The sequence below is a fragment of the Chanos chanos genome, chromosome 9 (genome assembly GCF_902362185.1).
Source record: "Chanos chanos chromosome 9, fChaCha1.1, whole genome shotgun sequence".
In the NCBI taxonomy this organism is placed as follows: Eukaryota; Metazoa; Chordata; class Actinopteri; order Gonorynchiformes; family Chanidae; genus Chanos; species Chanos chanos.
The window spans coordinates 35,398,945-35,418,196 of record NC_044503.1 but is presented as its reverse complement, the minus strand read 5'-3'; the positions used below and the strand labels follow the sequence as shown (position 1 = coordinate 35,418,196).

The 19,252-nt window shown below is 42.3% G+C and overlaps 1 protein-coding gene across 1 annotated transcript; it reads left to right on the top strand.

The window, feature by feature from the left end:
- On the top strand, positions 1 to 16,900 carry LOC115821699 (guanylate-binding protein 1-like). Its single transcript, XM_030785503.1, has 12 exons — positions 1 to 193; positions 574 to 701; positions 905 to 1,014; positions 1,570 to 1,778; positions 2,390 to 2,632; positions 3,439 to 3,719; positions 4,037 to 4,249; positions 4,808 to 4,910; positions 5,730 to 6,014; positions 13,059 to 13,284; positions 16,003 to 16,084; positions 16,784 to 16,900. Exons 1-12 carry the CDS (start codon positions 1 to 3, stop codon positions 16,898 to 16,900), a joined length of 2,190 nt encoding a protein of 729 aa, XP_030641363.1.
- The last annotated feature ends 2,352 nt before the right edge of the window (positions 16,901 to 19,252 follow it).

Genomic DNA, 19,252 nt, shown 5'->3' with positions numbered 1-19,252 from the left:
ATGAATAACCACCCAAACCCCATGACGTCACCTCTGTGTCTAATTGAGAATGATCACGGAGAGCTCCGCACTGGGGAACAGGCCTTGGAATATCTGAGGGGAATCTCAGAGCCAGTGGTTGTGGTGGCAGTAGTGGGCTTGTACCGCACAGGGAAATCCTACCTCATGAACCGCCTGGCCGGGAAGCAAGCAGGTGAGGCCGGAGTTTTGGAATGAATAGGACAGCTCAAAGAGATTGACAAAAGGCTATGAGACGACAATCTGTAAGGTGCTTGAATGGAATGCATGTGGAAAGTTAACATGAATTTTTTTCTCCTAGAATCCTTAATATATTGCTCTGTTATGAGTATATGGTTGTTTTTAAGCCTAAAGAAGCTAAAGTGGTACCTGTGGGAAGCAAAGGACAGCTTGTGATGAGAACATTAAATTGTACCAATCAAAACTTTAAATGGCTGTTTGAAATTGTTGAATCTGTGTTTCTATAATGAATGAATCAGAGCTTTATATTGTGATTGCCTCTCCCAATTGTTATTACTTGGAACAGAGCATTTGATTGTTGCGCTAATTTTAAAGGTTTTACCCTGGGCAGCACCATAGAGTCTAAGACAAAGGGCATCTGGATGTGGTGTGTACCTCACCCAGTTAAAACTGGACACACTCTAGTGCTGCTGGACACTGAGGGACTGGGAGATGTGGACAAGGTGAGGACAGTAGATTTGCTGTAACTGAAACATGCAAAGAGTTTTGCCCTGAAAGCACTACATTTAAGTTCATGAGACTTAAGTTTAGAGCGACAGGATCACTTCAGAAACATAGAGTTTATTTTTAAAGGAAAAACAATCAACATCTTGTAACATCATATATTTAAAATGTTAATTTGATAATCAGTGTGCATGTGATTTAGGGAGATTCGAAGAATGATGCCTGGATCTTCTGTCTGGCTGTTCTGTTGAGCAGCACTCTGGTGTATAACAGCAGAGGGACTATCGATAACCAGGCATTGGAGAAACTCCAGTATCCTTTTGTCTCTCTCATTCCTCTCTTCAGAAGAAGATACACTGGCCTGTGTTTCGTTGTGTGTCAAAATACTGCAAAATACAAAATCAGAGATGGTCTACTCTGTGGAGACATAGTGGGCTACTTGGTGAATTAGACTCTGTGTGTGTGTGTGCATGTGTGTGTATGTGCAGGTGGGGGGGGGGGGGGGGCAGGTAATATTTAACCAATGCTTAACCATGCATAAATATTATCTCAAATTTGTTTGGTGTTTATGGCTTCTCGAAACAAGCACACACACGCACACACACACACACACCTACCTGTTCGCTGACAATTACACACACACACACACACACACACACATTACATAAAGAACGTTATTCTATTTTAGAATAATCAATTATTGAGTTTGTCTGTGATTTCATGATTTTACACATAGCTTCAGAATAAATCTTTTGTTGATTCTTTGATCATCTGCTGTAACACAGGAGTTAAGGGGTCACATCTGTCTGATAATGTATGATCATCTCCTGGGTGATTTGTCAGTCATTTTTCCTCAGTTTGCTGTAGCTACGTTACGGAATTGACGGAGCAGATCAGGGTAAAATCACCAGATGCTTCATCAGCAGAAGATGAGGAAGAGGCAGAGGATTCTCAGTTCGTGATGTTCTTCCCTAACTTTGTCTGGGCCGTCCGAGACTTCACCCTGGAACGGAAAATTGATGGCAGAGATTCCACAGAAGATGAGTACCTGGATTTTGCCCTAAAGCTGAAGAAAGGTGAGATTTAAGTGACAAAGCCCTCCACAGGGTAGGCTGAAATGATAGTGTAGTGATGCAAGTGGGTTAGGAAAAAAGCAGACGAGTGTCTGGTTTTAAATGAAACAGAATGATTGACATTTAAGTCACTGAGGCGTGTAAGTAATATCAGTCGTGACATAGTGGTTATAAACCAATGGGAGCCATGTTATCTCTGAGCCCGTAAAAGTTGTGCAAGTAGAGAAGTTACAGATGAAGATATAGGTGGACTTTGCTACTTAATCTTTAACAACTATCAAGATATGCCTAATGGTTTACCAAGGACAGTACAATGAAGTATTTTACCGTTCTGTACACAATAATATTGGGGAAAGCAAACAAGCAAATAAATAAATCACAACTTATGGAGCATGTTGGATTATGATGTGATTGTTTGTTTGTTTGTTTGGTTGGTTGGTTTTTTTATGAGTTACTGATCTTAAGTTGGTTTGCTAGGGAAAATGGTTAAAAATACTAATTATCTTTGTCTCTCTTTGAAAAAGCATTGTGCTTTTTGGCCAAAGGTCAGAGCACGTTTTGGTCTCTGGTCTCTCTCTTTCATTAATCTGATGACTAGATCCTCTACTCTGCAGGTGTGGGAAAGAATGTGAACAACTACAACCTGCCGAGAGAGTGTATTCGCAACTACTTCCCATCTCGGAAGTGCTTTACCTTCCCGTTCCCAACTACTCCACAGAACATGAGCAATCTGGAGAGTATGGATGTGAATGACCTTTTTCCTGAATTTCGGGAGACCGCCGATCGTTTCTGCGAATACGTCTTCGCAGAGAGTCGAGTGAAAACGGTGAAGGGAGGACAGGTTGTCAACGGAAGAAGTGAGTCCACTGTTTGAGTGAGACGGTGGTCTAATATTAAACCAAGCAGCAGGGTTATCAAGTCTCTGTCGTAGTGGTGTCATGAAGTGAAAGCAGAATTGTGGTTAGTAAGTGAAAATGCATCACTTTTGATATTTTTCCCCTGTGGAATTCAGGTAAAAAACACAATGACAACCTTGTGCCTCTCTGACTGCCCTCACAGATAAGATTGAGGTATACCATTGCAGGGGCAGACTATTTAGGTGGAAGCCATGCTAATGTATGGCAATGCTTTATTTGCATTAACTGCTAAACTTCCAAAGCTATACTTGCACCTTATCTTTTGTTCAGAACCAAAGAAAAATTCCACAATAGTGCAAGAATTTCAAATATCAATGTTCCACACTTAGTTAAGGCTGTTTAAGCTATTTTCATTTTCAAAATATAGTTCTCTATGAATTGGCTGTGTTCTGTTAGCTGTGGCACTGCTCACTTATGTAAATGCAAACAATGCACATTATTTAGGCAGCACAGGGCCCTTAAGTAAATAAGCCCATGAGTACTATATGTTAGAGGGACTACAGCAATGTAATCTAGTGACCATACATAGCTGTATAAGGACTACATGAAATAACACTTACTTAGTCTATAAACAAATGAAAGTCTCTCTTACAAAGCGCTTGACTAATGCAAAAACCTCATTTACTCATCTCTCAGATGCAAAAAAAAAGATCTCTTCTCTTTATTTATGTGTTTCATCTCAGTTTTTGTAACACTGAAAACTTCATCGTTCAGAGGATTTATTGCCTTGCTTTCTCTCCTGGCAGTGCTGAATCATTTGGTGCGCATCTACGTGAAAACGATCACCCGTGGCGATGTGCCCTGTCTGGAGAACGCGGTGGTTGCCATGGCGCAGATTGAGAACCAGGCCGCGGTGCAGGAGGCGTTTCGTTTCTATGAGTCTGGAATGGAACAAGTGAAGAACAGCTTTCCCCTGGAGCTGGATGAGATCCTCTCTCAACACAAGAAGATCAACACCATGGCCACAGAGATGTTCATAGAACGCTCCTTTAAGGATGAGAATGGGGAATATTTGAAACAACTGGCTGTGAGTTTGAACATTTATCTGCTTAAATGCAGTTCTTTCTCAGAGGTTCACAATCTTGCCACATATGTTCTGTGGTTGGTCCAGTGTAAAGATGATATCAAACTTTAACATTTCTTGACTCAGTAAAGCCAGATAAAACATGTTATTATGCCCTTACGTAACAACAAAATATCACAAACATCATCAAATATTATCCATCAGGGTCATTCCCTCAGAAACCCCACCTCCTGTACACCCAGGAATGACTAGAAATGTTGCCAAAAATACTGTGCAAAACCTGCTTTGATGCATGGGGTGTGTTTTTTTAACTCTTTCAGGAGACCATTGATAAGCACTATGCTGACATCTTGCACCTGAATGAGCAGGCCTCAGAGAAAAAATGCCGGAAGCTCCTCATGGACTTCTACGCACCAGTGGCTCAGAAGCTCCAGGAGGGATGTTACGCCCAGCCTGGTGGATATGAGGTGTACTGCAGAGACCGTGATAACATTCTGGCCCAATATCTTAACCAGGGCAACAAAGGAGTCAGGGTAGGTGTACTGTGAGTAAGGAGAAAGTAGGCCTGTAGTGATGTGTTTGTACTGTAACGTTATATATATGAAAATGTATTCTGAATATACAGTTTGCACTCTGCCTGTCTTGCAAATTGTTCTGAATAAAAGCATCTCCTAAATGAATAAATGTAGATATAATGTTAACATAGATTTATACACTTGAATATGAAACATACACAGTAAAATACATATGTATTGAACACATATTGAGCATAATAATGTATTAATAAAGAGTCAAGTAAAGAATGACGTTGTTTCAGCAGAGCTGGCAGTGTGATAGTAAACCTATCCACTGGATCCCAAGAAATGAATACAAATGTTGAATCTGAAAAAAGGTGCAATAATAAATAGACAAAGGTCCTTTTTAAGACCATCAGTTCAGCAAAGTCTTGTGCGATGACTGTGGAATGTTTTTTTCTTTTTGTTTTTTTACATTAAAAGTATGAGTCTGAAAATATACCATTTGATTGAAGCTAGTCTGGTACATAAATATGAAAAATGATAGAACTGTGTTGCGTTGTGTTGATTATGCAGGCAGAGGACGTGTTGGAGGAGTTTATGAAGGAAAGGAGTGCAGAATCCAACTTAATCCTGCAGGCCGATCAGAAACTGACTGAAAACGAGAAGAGGATGCAAGGTAAGATGGCTGTGATCTCCCAGTTCTCTGAGTCAGAGGAATCAGGAGACGTCCTGGATTTCTCTTGCTCCTGGAGTAAACGCATCTTGACTCTTTTCACTCTATCAGTACCATAAATATAGTTTGACAATTAGTAAACGATTACATGCAGTGACAATGTTTAGAATGCGTCTCCAACTTTCTGTGGAGTTGTGCAGCTTTGCTCTGTTGTGTCTCTGTTGATCTGGTGGTGGTCAACAGACAAGCCACAAACACAACTTATATTCAGTGAACTTCTCTCTCTTTTTCTCTCTCTCTCTCTCTCTCTCTCTCTCTCTCTCTCTCTCTCTCTCTCTCTCTCTCTCTCACTTTTCAAATTAGTATTGAAAAATTTTCTTTCATACGTCCTAAAATGATACAGTTCCTGTGAAAGCATTTAGCAACATACTCCTACTGTTCCTTTGTTAAGAGCACTGAAAGAGTGATTCTTTTGTTTCATATTGTATTGTTTTGTGTCGTTTTGTTTTGTGTTCAGTCCAAGGGCAAAGATTTGATCAGGTCTCCTTTACTATGTTTCTAATGGTCAGGTTTTCTCATCAGTCTTGCATCGGTCAGGAAATGATTCAATGATGGGACAATGTTACTTCATTGTTACTTGAGCTCCTTGAATGCTATCTTTTTAAAACCTTTACAGGCCTTGTTGTGTTCAGATAACCAGAGATCAATACTCTGGAGAGATAATTCCTGCTCCTGTCTCATCTCCCTGTTCCCTCTCTCTTTTTTGGCATCTGCCCTCCTGGAACCCAACCCCTCTTTTCTGGGATATGGGGAAACACACAGAGGAGAGGGAAAGAACTGCCTTGATGGAGCAGAGGGTAAAAGCAGAGGAGGAAAAGAGGAAGGAGATGGAGAAAAAATTAGAGGAGATGAGTCGGAGCCATGAGCAGAGGGTGAAGCAGATGGAGGAGAAGATGAAGAGGGAGAGCTGTCAGCAGAGGAAAGAAATGGAGTTGGCCATAGAGAGCAAGCTGAAAGAGCAGAGAGCTCTATTAGAGAAGGGTTTCAATGAGAAGGCTGATCTGATGAACAAGGAGATCGAGCACCTAAGAAGACATCAACCTAGAGGTTTCTTTAGAAAAGTAATGAGAAAATGGTTTTAAGGAGTTCTCCCCATTCTAATAGCTCAGAGTTTTAAAATGATCTACCACAGATCATCTAAAGACCACGGACCTAACACAGAGACATTCAACCCTCTGGCTTCGTCCTAAAGTGGCTCATCAATGCTCCCCTTGCTCTTTGGAAAGTTTTTGTCCCATTTGACATGTACTAGATCTTACATACAAGTAGAGAATTATCCAGATACACACAGTGTCTTAAATAAAAGCAGATTTATATGAGCATTTATGTTTCAACCCCTTCTTTACTATCGGCTTTTAATTTGAATTAGACTTCACAGCGTGCAAGGCAAGCCCAATATCAGAATCATGATAGATAGACAGTGCACTGGTCTGTACACTGTTTTGTCCTGAGTTTCATGTGACTGAGTTCGCATGAGTGCCAGTATAAAAACATCTACAGTTTTTATCTCTGTAAATTACTGATCAACCGATATTAAAAATTCAATTACAGAAACTGCTGCAACCAGCGGCAAGATGAAAACATGCTGTATGTTGAATATATTTGAAAAGCCCAATTCAAAGATCATTATTCCTCTTTGTATTTCTCTCTGTTTACATGTGGTCACCCTGGAGTCAGTCTGGGCTCCACAATCATTGTCTGGACATTATGTTTTTCTGTTGATGGTTCAGTAAACACACAGTAGTCACTGGGTTCACACATAGTAAAGGAGATGTATGCTAGTCTTCACCCTGCAGAGTATTAGGGTACTGGTAACATGTCTGATAGTATGAGTGACTAAGAATAGATAGTGAGGAACAGAGAAAAAAAAACACAGAAATGAAAGAAATTGTACTGTTCCTACAAGCATTGACTATGTGTTCGTTCTTTCCCATAAAGTATAACGTTAAAAGACAAGTTCCTCATACAATGTTTCCAAATCACTCTGTGAAAGGATCGCCAGAATGACATGCATTAGGACTGCTTCAATTTTTTTTTTTCTGAACTTCAAAATCTAAAACATTCTGAATCTAAAGCTAAGGGGGGAAATAAGGGACTGTGGTTGAGTTATACATGTGATGGATCTCCGCTTTTTGACATGCTAGTCGGTATTGAAAGAATATTCACTGAAAATGTCTAAAATCAACTTTACACCTCTTCAATGTTCTAGTGACTCCAGAATGAAGTAACTGACTTCCCACGACGCATATTTAGAAGAAATTCCCTATTTCAGGAGGTTTCTTAGAGAAATATTCACCAAAAAATATATAAAATGACCTTTCTCATTCTAATGGCTGTAAGTAGCTTGACATTAGAGTGCATCACTTACTACAGGTGAGAATTTGTTAAGTCAAATTAAATGGAACTAAAGAAGATATATTTCTGAAAGATATTCACCTAAAACTCAACTAATAGACCTTATCTCATTATGATTTCTGCAGTAGTTTCCACTTACAGTGTGTTTACTGCAGGTGAGATTTTTGAGAAAGGTCAACTTATATGGATGCAGGAGTCATTTATTCCTGAAAAATATTCACTAAAAATCAATGACATGACTTTTTTCTAATTCTGATTGCTGTAGTACCTCCCAACTACAATGCGTAACTTAATAGAGCTGAATTTTTTTGTGAAATGTCATCTTATTTAGAAGCAAGGGTCAATTATTTCTGAAAAATATTCATTAAAAACCAACTACATGACTTTTTCTCATTCTGTTTGCTGTAGTAAGTCCCAATAACAGTGTGTAACTTACTACAGGTGAGCTTTTTGAGAAAGTACATCTTACATGGTAACAGGTGTCATTTAAATCTGAAAAGTATTTACTAAAACTCAACTAAATGACTTTTTCTCATTATTATTGCTGTAGTAGTTTCTAATTATAATGTGTAACTTACTACAAGTGAAATTTTTGTGGATGGTCAACTTATATGGAAGCAGGAGTCATTTAGGAGTCAGGTTAGAGCAGGGGTGTTCTATTGACAGGATATATGCATTCATACATACTTTATATATGTCACTGCTGGTCTCTCTGTTCAGCAGAAATATTTTATGTATTATATTTTCACCAAGAAAGAATTGTAATACACTTTATTAAAATTCTCTCTGATTCTTCTTTCTCAGTTCATGAAACAAGTTTAACATGCTACTGTGTGTTCAAATATTCTAACACTCAAAAAAGAGCGAATTTAATGTTTTTGAGTTTTAGGGACTTCAGAGGTAAGATTTTTTTTTTTCCTAAATGATGACTTTATTGGATGGAAAACCAATTGGTGTGAGCTCTTGGTATGTGAGCGTAATAAACCTGACCAACTTCTTTGATGTATGAATGCAGAGATTCTCTCAGACAGCACATCATGAAATAAAGCTGTTCAACGGACTGACTCTCGTTTAAATTAGTGAACATTACGGAAGTAAAACAAGAACGGTTCATATGTTGAAGGACAAAGTTTTATGAGGAGTTTTTTTTCGGTTACCATTAAATGTTTACCCCGAAAGTGTGCGTGTGCACACAAGCACATACCAGTAAAAAAGAAAAAAGAAAAACTATTGTGGTTAAAGTGCTTGTCCGGAACTGATGCTCCTTGTGCGTAAAAGGAGGTTGTTAGAGTTGGTGAAAGTGCCGTATGATTGGGAATATGTGTTTGTGTGAGTGTGTTTCTTTTTTTTTATTGGGCATGTTGTTGACTGTGGTTTTCCTACAAAGAAGGAAGACATTTTATCTCGCTGTTTTGGTGATATCAGTTCCTTTCTAAAGTTAAAGAGCACACACTGTGCTCAAAAGCGCACCAGGGCGGAAGGGCCATGCAAGCTTTTCATCTTGTGAATGCTCTTAAACTTGAGAGTGCATCTTTTGCTGCGAGACATGGCTCTTCTTCTTCTTCCTCTTCTTCTTCTTCTTCTTGTTCTTCTACTACTACTACTACTACTACTACTACTACTACTTTCTGTTTTCCACGTGGACTTGCAAGTTCCTGTTACCCCCAACTAATGTACTCTGGTAGGAATTAGTTTTACTGTCCGTGCGGTGCAGCACGGAGCGGGTCACTTGTATATCACAAATTCTAATGGATGAAAAGGATAATTTGTTTGCTTGTTTGGCCAGTGATTTTTATTTGCATGGCTGTATTTCTATTTTATTTTCAAAAATTCAATTTGAAATCATATCAGCTTTTTCCCCACAGGTGCAGTCCAGTTAATTATTTCCAAACCAAGCAGTGATGTCTCCATAAATCGCCCTTGTGTGAAATACATGCGTTGCACTCGATTCCGCACCAACTGAACAGTGGAGGTGATTGACACCGACTATCAGAAATCACTGTGTTGATTTTCCATTAAAAAACTGAATGATTTTGAAGTACAGCTGACGGTTGTGCGGGCTGAAATGTGCAGTTCAGGCCGTTACTACTGCGGAGACAAGTCGAGCACACTCATTGACTTTGGGGATGGAGGCACACGACTGCATGTAGGGTATGAGTAAAAACTGTGACTTTGTTCATAATCTCATTTTGATGCATTGACATCAATCAAAGCAAAGTCTCTGACGAATGAATCAGAATGAAATATATTAATATTACAAATAAAAAGTGCTCCCATCAGTTATAATATTTGGTATATTGTCTGTTAGATTGTAAGGTATAATTTGTTAAATTTAAATGTTCCCAGTATTAAATGGTTTATGACCATGCTTTTTGTTATACGCATGTATAATACCCTCTATTTGTGACGTCGATTATGAAAGTGGAACGGCTACTGATAATTGTTCAGTGCTGCATGTGAGTAGGGGAGAGAGAGAGAGTAAGATCGACTGCATCCAAAGCTAGAGGAGGACGCCATCTTGGATGGAAGGCCAGCGTGGGTCCTCCCGCCTAGCACAGAGTTGTCTGCGCTGTGTGGGGTGCTACAGAATAGACTGGACAGAGACTAAAATATGTTGTGAATCACCACGCACGAGTTGGTGCAGATAGATTCACAATGGAGACCGCGGAAGCTGAGTTGTTCTTGGGAATGCTCAACATTTAGAGTTTCATTTATGTTCCCCAAAAGCATTTATATTATATACTATGATATTACAGTATATTCCGTTCTAATGTATTCTATTCCGTTATATGTTGTGTAATTTGTGTAATTCATTTTTGTTTGCCATACTAGCTATACAATCTACCTATGAACGTAAAACAACACCACAAATAATAGTAATAATAACAATAATAATATTAATAATGTAGGTGCAATTGCAATCCTAACACAGGGACACCAAAAGAGGTAGGTGTGGTAGGATTTATAAATCAGTCTCATAAATCAGTTTCATATAATTTATTAACCATTAATTTGGGTGTTCAATATTCTATTAATTAAACAACTAAGATTAATGGGATACACTAGCTGTAACATTGTGCTACAGTCTTAGAGAGTATTGCAGTACTAATGTATTACAATTACACTACTAAACCCATAACACTCATGAACAACCAGGTTGATGAAGGTAATTGGGAGTGCTTTGATGGCAGAGGTTGGCATTCAGTGAATACTGTGGCAGAAACAGACAGGACAACAGTTTATTTCAATGATACTATTTATTAACATAATCAATACTACTTGGCAAACTAATACTGATATAGTACAATCAATAATCAGCGGCAAATAGAATGATCAAAGTGTAAATGGTAACAAAATGGTGATAAGTCTATGTACAGGTATTCAGTGTAGGACTGAATGAGTGTTAGACCAGAGATGAGTGAGTGTGTGTGTGTGTGTCTGTGTGTGTGTGTGTGTGTGTGTGTGTGTGTGAGAGAGAGAGAGAGAGCGCGAGCGTGCATGTGGGCGTGTGCCCAGCTGCGCACTGAAGAGAGAGGGAGGAGTTCTTTGGAGAGAGGCTGTGCACAGGCGCACAGAAAAGAGAAGGAGGAGCGAGGGAGAGAGGCTGTGCGCATGTGCACAGCAAGAGGTATGCGTGGTATGAGGATTTAGTGCGCAAGCGTGTGTGCTAGGCACCAACTAGAGTGGGGGTGGCGACGAGAATCGCATGTGTGCGAGAGACCAAAGAATGTCTAACTTGAGAGCTAGTCTCAAGTAAGTAGGCCCTAAACTCAACAACTCTACCCAACCCTTAAGTCACGCTGCAATCCCAATGTTGGAGGTGTGCAATCAGAAAAAGGGAATTAGAGAGAGAGAACGCATGCCAGATCTATCCTTCATAAGAAAATAGTAAACGGCTGAAAACGCATCGTACATGAAATACAGTGTGTACATTAAAATCATAAAAGAATTCAAATGATAACACTTTCTTCACGTTAACTGCGTATGATCTTAATACTAAAGTATGCCCAGATGCCAGTCTTACTTGGAATAGGTTGCGTGGCGACCGAAGGTGTGTCTTTGGTGGCCTGATAAGCAGTGCGATTCGCAGGTCCAGGGAGAAGTTCCTCTCCTTGTCACTTGAAGATCTTCGGGGCTCCGTTACTCGTCCGATGATCTTTAAGGGTTCTCGATTTGGTTCGTCGACATTTAAAGAAGTAAAAAGGGATCCAGTCGCCTTTTCTTCCGTCGAATACTGCGTGCGTTACAGTGTAACTAGCCGGTAGAAGTTAAGTTGCAACTGCGCGAGAGTAAGTAAATTAAACTTTGGTTGTACAAATATCTCGCTTCGTTGTTACTTTGTCCTTTTCTTCGGCAGAGAAAAGAGACACCCGCTGCAAGCGAGCTCCTGCTAGAGCGAGCCGCTGCTAGGCAGTTGCAGAATTGCGGAGCTGGAAAGAGCACTGGAAAGAAAAAAGAGTTTGGAATTTTCCGTGGTTTTATGGCGAAAATTGCGTCATCACTGTATTCGGTACCTGCTCCAATACCGTTACAGTGAAACCTGAGAAGATGGGTACAGATTACCCATGCGGTCAAGCGGGGAATTATGGGTAATATGTTCTACGGCCTGACGACCCCTACAATAATATAAACCATATACAATCATGTCTTGGGATACACAATGGACAAATGGGGAAGGGTTTTAGAGGAGGGGCAAGACATTGCTCCACCAATCCAAAGTAAGACTTTTGACCAATTGCAGGAAATTTTGAGTGCCTTTGTTTTGATAGTTATGATGTCTGACAGAGATGGACAGTCAACTCGCCGAAAACAGCAGCAATCGTTTGTTTGGTCTCATGTACAATCCACCAGTTATGTCTCTTATGACCACAAGAGGGAGTGAGTTCCTGTAAGTGTTTCTGGGTTCTCCTGTAAGTGTTTCTGGGTTCTCTATGTGGTCTCCTGCTTCTCATCACCGGAGTCTTTACAGTGTTCTGGACTCAGAGGTTCTACAAGAGCAGACAGAACTGAGCAACACAAGCTGAAAACCCCTGATAAAATATGCTGGAACGAAAACCAGTCTTTTCATTAATCCAATAAAATGTTCCTTCGTTTATTCAGTAAAACATCTTCATGCTTGTGCTTTATTAATGCCGTTTGATTATGCCAGACTTTCTGTGATAAAATTTTAATCATTCTCTGAAAACTTCTTTACAGTCGAGTTTGTCTGTCTAGACCTTGTTGTTATTATTATTATTATTATTATTATTATTATTATTATTATTATTATTTTAAACATTCATTGTTTTCATTGTGGTTAGAGGTCTGACAAACAAACCAACAGTGAACACAAATCATATTTCATTGTACTCATCAATCAGTTTTTCTCTTTGTCAGCTGAAGAGCGATTGTAAAGTAGTCCCTAAACAGCCCGTTTGTGTGTTAAACATTACAACCAAACTACAGCGAGTTTTTTTTTGTTTTTGAATGGTTTGACGATGCATCTGAGCAACAACAAATCAAATGAAGAGCTATGATGCTGTGTCGTCCTGGGCAGTGAGTTGTTGGTCAACTGTTAGTAAGATTTTAATATGATTCTGGATAGTTCAGTCGGTTACAGCATCAGACTTTCAATCTGAGGGCCCAAGGTTCAAAATCCCTGTTTGTGCGAGAGATTCAACTTTAACAGCAGCCTCGCCCTGCGACACAAATATACTCTGTCTTTTGGAGGATGTTTGTCTATTCGGTGCCATGAAGGCTCAGGAACCAAACTCCTGGGTGGGGGCTGGACTCTATCCTCCTCCGGAGATGCCTGGGGTGAGAGACGACGGGCAGGTGTGGGGTTACTTGTCAGCCCCCGCCTGAGCACCGCTGTGTTGCAGTTTGTCCCGGTGAACGGACGGGTTGCCCCACTGCGCCTTCAGGTTGCAGGGGAGAAATCTCCGACTGTCGTGACGGCGTACGGGCCGAATGGCAGCTCAGAGTACCCAGCCTTCCTAGATACACTGGAAAGTGTCCTAGTCAAGACACCATCTGGGGACTCTGTAGTTCTACTGGGAGACTTCAATGCTCACCTTGGCAATGATGGAGAGACTTGGAAGGGAGTGATTGGGAGGAACAGCCTACCCGATCTGAACACGAGTGGTGCTTTGTTGTTGGACTTCAGTGTGAGTCATGGATTGTCCATAACGAACACCATGTTCAAGCATAAGGCAGCTCATAAGTGTACCGGGTACCAGAGCTCCTTAGGCCAGTGGTCGATGATTGACTTTGTAATCGTCTCATCAGACCTGCGGCCGTATGTGCTGCACACTCGGGTGAAGAGAGGGGCAGAGCTGACAACTGATCACCACCTGGTGGTGAATTGGATCAGATGGTGGGGGAGGCTGCAGGACAGACCTGGTAAACCCAAGCGCATAGTGAGGGTGAACTGGGAACAGCTGGCTGAGGTCCCTGTCCGGACAATCTTCAACTCACACCTCCAGAGGAGCTTCTTCCTGATCCTGAGGGAGGCTGGGGACATGGAGTCCGAATGGACCCTGTTCAGAGCCTCCATTGTTGAAGCGGCAGCTTTGAGCTGTGGCCAGACGGTCGTCGGTGCCTGTTGTGGCGGCAACCCAAGGCCCCAGTGATGGATGCCACCGGTGAGGTAAGCTGTCAGGCTGAAGGAGGCCTTCGGGGCTTGGCTAGCACACGGGACTCCAGAATTGGCTGAGATACCGACACGCCAAAAGGGCTGGTGCGATGGCAGTCATGGAGGCAAAAACCATGGAAAAGGACTTTCGGTTGGCCTCAAAAAGGTTCTGGCAAACCGTCAGGCGACTTCAGGCTGTGCTTGAGTTCCTAAACCCGATTGACACGCCCTCCACAGAGGTGGCAGGGCCAGAAGATTCAGGAGGGTCATCATCCACTTTTCTGGCAGAGGTCACTGAGGCAGTTAGAGAACTCCGCAGTGGCAAGGCGCCAGGAGTGGATGAGATCCGCCCTGAAATGCTGACGGCTTTGGATGTTGTTGGGCTGTCATGGCTGACACACCTCTTCAATGTTGCGTGGGAGTCAGGGACAGTGCCTGTGAAGTGGCAGACGGGGGTGGTGGTCCCCATTTTTAAAAAGGGGACCGGAGAGTGTGCTCCAATTATTGGGGTATCACGCCGCTCAGCCTCCCTGGGAAAGCCCACTGCAGGGTACTGGAAAGGAGACTGCGGCTGATTGTCAAACCTCAGATCCAGGAGGAACAATGTGGATTCTGTCCTGGCTGTGGAACAGCAGACCAGCTGTTCACCCTTGCACAGATACTGGAGGGATAATGGGAGTTTGCCAATCCGGTCTACATGTGTTTTGTGGACCTGAAGAAGTCTTACGATCGTGTTCCCCGGGTTGTCCTGTGGGGGGTACTGCGGGAGTATGGGGTGCCATTTGGTCCCTGTATAACTGCAGTGAGTGCTGTGTTCGTATTCTCGGAACAAAGTCAAACTCGTTCCCAGTGAGTGTTGGACTCCGTGAGGGCTGTACCTTCTCTCCAATCTTGTGCTTGATTTTCATGAACAGGATCTCAAGGTGCAGTCCAGGTGAAGAGGGTGTCCAGTGCGGTGGCCTTAGGATTGCATCTCTGCTTTTTGCAGATGATGTGGTTCTGTTGGCCTCATCAAACTGTGACCGCCAGCACGCATTGGGGTGGTTTGCAGCCGAGTGTGAAGCAGTCGGGATAAGGATCAGCACCTCCAAGTCCAAGGCCATGGTCCTATGCCAGAAAAAGGTGGCTTGCCAACTCCAAGTTGGGACTGAGTTTCTTCCTCAAGTGGAGGAGTTCAAGTATCTCAGGGTCTTGTTCACGAGTGAGGGCAGAATGGAGCGGGAGATCGACAGGTCGATCGGGGCACCAGTCGATCTTTGTTCCAACCCTCACCTATGGTCACTAGCTCTGGGTAGTGACCGAAAGAATGAGATCGCGGATACAGGCGGCGGAAATGAGCTTCCTCCACAGGGTGGCTGAGGGCACCATTTGGGATAGAGGGAGGAGCTTGGAGTAGAGCCGCTGCCCCTCCGCATTGAAAGGAGCCAGCTGAGGTGGTTCGGGCACCTCGTCAGGATGCCTCCTGGGCACCTCCCTGTGGAGGAGTTCTGGGCACGACCAGCTGGGAGGAGACCCTGGGGAATACCCAGGACACATTGGGAGAACTATATATCTCGGCTTGCCTGGGAATGCCTTAGGATACCCCAGGAGGAGCTGGTTGATGTAGCTGGGGAAAGGGATGTCTGGCCTACCCTCCTCAGCCTGCTGCCACCGCGACCCGTTCCCGGATAAGTGGCAGAAAATGGATGGATGGATAGTCTATATCATTCTAAACACAAACAGCAAGGGTAATTACACCTAGCATTCATGCACAAAGCATGTATTGAATGAGCACCTCTCTCACATGATGCTTTCTGTTTGCTACACACATACTACTAATCAATAAAGAAAATGCAAAGGCTTACAATTATTCACTACAAAAGCGGATGGAAAAGGAAAAGCATTTTCCAACACACACAAACACAGTTGTAAGTCTAAGTGAGCTGCATTTCTGATCATTGAGGGATCTGTAGTGTTCCCCACCAGACTCGCCAAAAACCTTGGCGTGACTCTTGATAACCAGCTGACCTACTCCAATCACATCGCAGCAGTCACTCGATCCTGCAGATTCTCCCTCTACAACATCAGGAGAATCCGCCACTTCCTCATGCAGCAGGCAACCCAGCTCCTTGTCCAAGCGCTTGTCATCTCCGGCCTGGACTACTGTTACGTATTACTGGCTGGCTTGCCGACCTGCGCCATCAGGCCGCTCCAACTTGTTCAGAATGCTGCTGCACACCTGGTATTCAACTTCCCAAAGCACTCTCATGTCACTCCGCTCCTTACTGCACTCCACTGGCTTCCGGTAGCAGCCTGCATACCAGGCCACAAGAGGTTCCGCCCCATTATACCTTCGGTCCCTGATAACTCCTTATACCCCTGCTAGAACCCTCTGCTCTACCACCTCTGGTCAACTGACGGTCTCCTCACTTCGGGAACCCGGCAGTCGTTCTTCCCGACCACACCTCTTCTCCGCCATTGCTCTGCGGTGGTGGAATGACCTCCCTCACTCAGTCAGGACTGCGGAATCTCTTGCCATCTTCCACAGGAAACTGAAAACCCATCTCCTCAGAACCCACCTGTCCCCCACTGCCTAACCTCCCTTTCTTTCTATATATATATATAAAGATTTCATGTATATATATATATAAAACATAACCTTGTCTTCTTTGCGTTTGTCATTCACTGTCAAAGAATTCCAGGAGCGCAATACAAAGGGTAAATCAATGTACAGCCTTATTGTGATCTCTGTTTATGAGGTAATAGGATCTGACTGATGCTCTTATTGTAAGTCACTTTAGCTACAAGCATCTGCTAAATACCAAAATTGTAAATTGTAATTGTAAATTGATCACCTTCCTTTCCACAGTATATGTCCAGATATTGGTCCACAGTGATTGGAAGACCATCCAGCTCTAAAGTCAGTTTAAAAACTCGCACCACCTACACAAATGAAGGGAAGATGGACATGAAATCTTTTGCCTAGTTGTTGTCTTTAGAGTCAAACTTCAACTTGATGTGCTTGGTCAGTTCAATGACATAGCCACAGAGGGCATTGTTAAGGAAATTCTGACACATGCGAAAGAGAATGGGGTGGAATAGCAAATGACCAGTGGGACAGGGTCAAGCAAAAATACAAACTTTCAAAAAAAAAGTTTTTAAAAGTAGAAATGATCAATTACACTAGCAAATTTGAGCGCAAACGTGACGACGCTATTAGTTAGTGCATTTTATGCATCTTCTGTCAAGGCTATGTAACCTGGATATCTAACATAACTGAGCATAACACAACATCACTGAACTTACAGTAAAAGGTGGGAAAAACAAAACAAACAAACAAAAACAAAACAGAAGAAAACAATTCTTGAGTCCTGAAGTTAGCCATACACAATAAAATTAGTTAGGCAGTGATAGCCAGTTATACCTCAAATGGCTTCATCCCAATCTCAGTCCATAACCTCCCAAATTTCGACAACCTCATCTCCTGCAGCAAAAAGTAGCCTCCTCCTCAATGACTTGGTCACCCCAATCGCTCCAGTATCGTCCGTTAGTTAATTCCTGAAATTCTCGGCTTCTTGTACATTTTCAAACGACAGCAGGGTGGGAGGGTAAATCCTGAACCTAGAAATCCCTTTTGCCCACAGATCTTTAAGCACATCTTATATGCCTACCTCTTTTGGTTGGTGTGTGTGCTGTAGTCAGCAAAGAACTTGCAAAGAAACTTCTGTTTTCCAGCTAAGATGGGAGTGTTGATTTTCTTAGCAGCCCTAGCCCCTTGCAGACTGGGTTGATGATCTTGATAACTGATAATAATTGATAATAACAGCTTTAAATATCAGAGTTTGCGAACTGTTGGTCTTCTTTGATGTGGGTCGGTAAATTCTATGTGCTCTTTCAAGTGGTATTGGTTCAGGGAAAGAATCCATTCGGGCAGGATCTTCTGCAGACAACCGATGGCATCCCCTCCTTGTCAGGTTGGTGCTAAATTCACGAGCTGCACGTTGTTCCACCTTTCATGCTCCTCCAATGCTGCTATTTTCTCCCGTAGCACGTCCACATCAGACGTCACAACACCCAAATCTCTTTTTAGGCCCCTTGCTTCTAATTGAACCCTACTTTATCATCCAGGCCTCCGACTGCTGTCATATGTTCCATCTGATATTTTTATAAAGCATTTGCTGAATACTTGGCACCTGTCAGAGCTGCGCTAACCACCCTGTCCACCATCGCCCCTAGCTGTTCTTGCTGGAGTTCAAGTTCTTGTAGTTAGCGTTGGACATGTTAGCCTGTGTCACAGAGATGAAAACTGTTTTTGCTCTTTCACATCGTTTTGATTTTCTTATGACTAAATTTGATCTATTCCGAGCGTTAAGTGCTCGTAAGAATGACAGTATTGGAGGATTCATGAAGAGCCTAGAATTCCCTTACCATTGCACTTGCTAGTCCCAAAACCCATCCTGGGATAAGGCAAATGACAGACAAGGGTAGCAGGTACAGGCCCCCGAAAATTATTCTGCTTTTAGGAATACCATAATAGTAAATCAATATCCCTCACTTCCCTAACTGGGATTAAAGATAGGAACCATTTGGTTCCTAATTTGCTAACCGAGTGAACCATAACCGTGAACTGGACAGATCACCAAAACAGAGATAATACAAACAGTGATGCCACATTGAGTCTGCTGCAGACAGAGCACTCATGGCATGTCTGTAGTGCTCACCTTATTCACATCACCCAGTCCCTCGGTGTCCACCAGCACTAGAATGTCTCCTTCTTTAGTGGGGTGAGGTACACAGTGTACCTCTGTACACTAAACATTTTTTTCCAAGCTAGTTAGCAACCTGAGGCATTGGTAAATTCAATTAAGTTGCTTATCAATTACTTTGTCATTGAAATCTATTTTTTAAACAGGCTGATGGAAAAGTAATTTCATTATCTGACATGCAAGTGGTTCAATTGATTTATGCGGTCCTGCAATGTCAAAACAGGGTTGACTATCGTTGTAACTCAGACTATCAGCTTATCACACAAGGTCATGCTAGTATATACATACTGAAAGTCACCTTTGATCAGACACTGTTTCACTTTAAAACATTGTTTCACGTGGAATATAATTTGTGTTACCTGTACGGAAACGTGTGGCCTTTGTTTGCTGTGTCCATTATCTAAGTTTGTGTTCTTCTTTTGCTCCTGTTTAAGTTGCAATAACGACAAGCCGGGTAAAGGGCGTCGAAAAGAAACATACAAGGTTATGAACAATATTTCTACGACCAGTGTAGATGGACACAGTAGCCTACTAACAATACTACACACGTATTTAAATGTTACTTCCGAAAG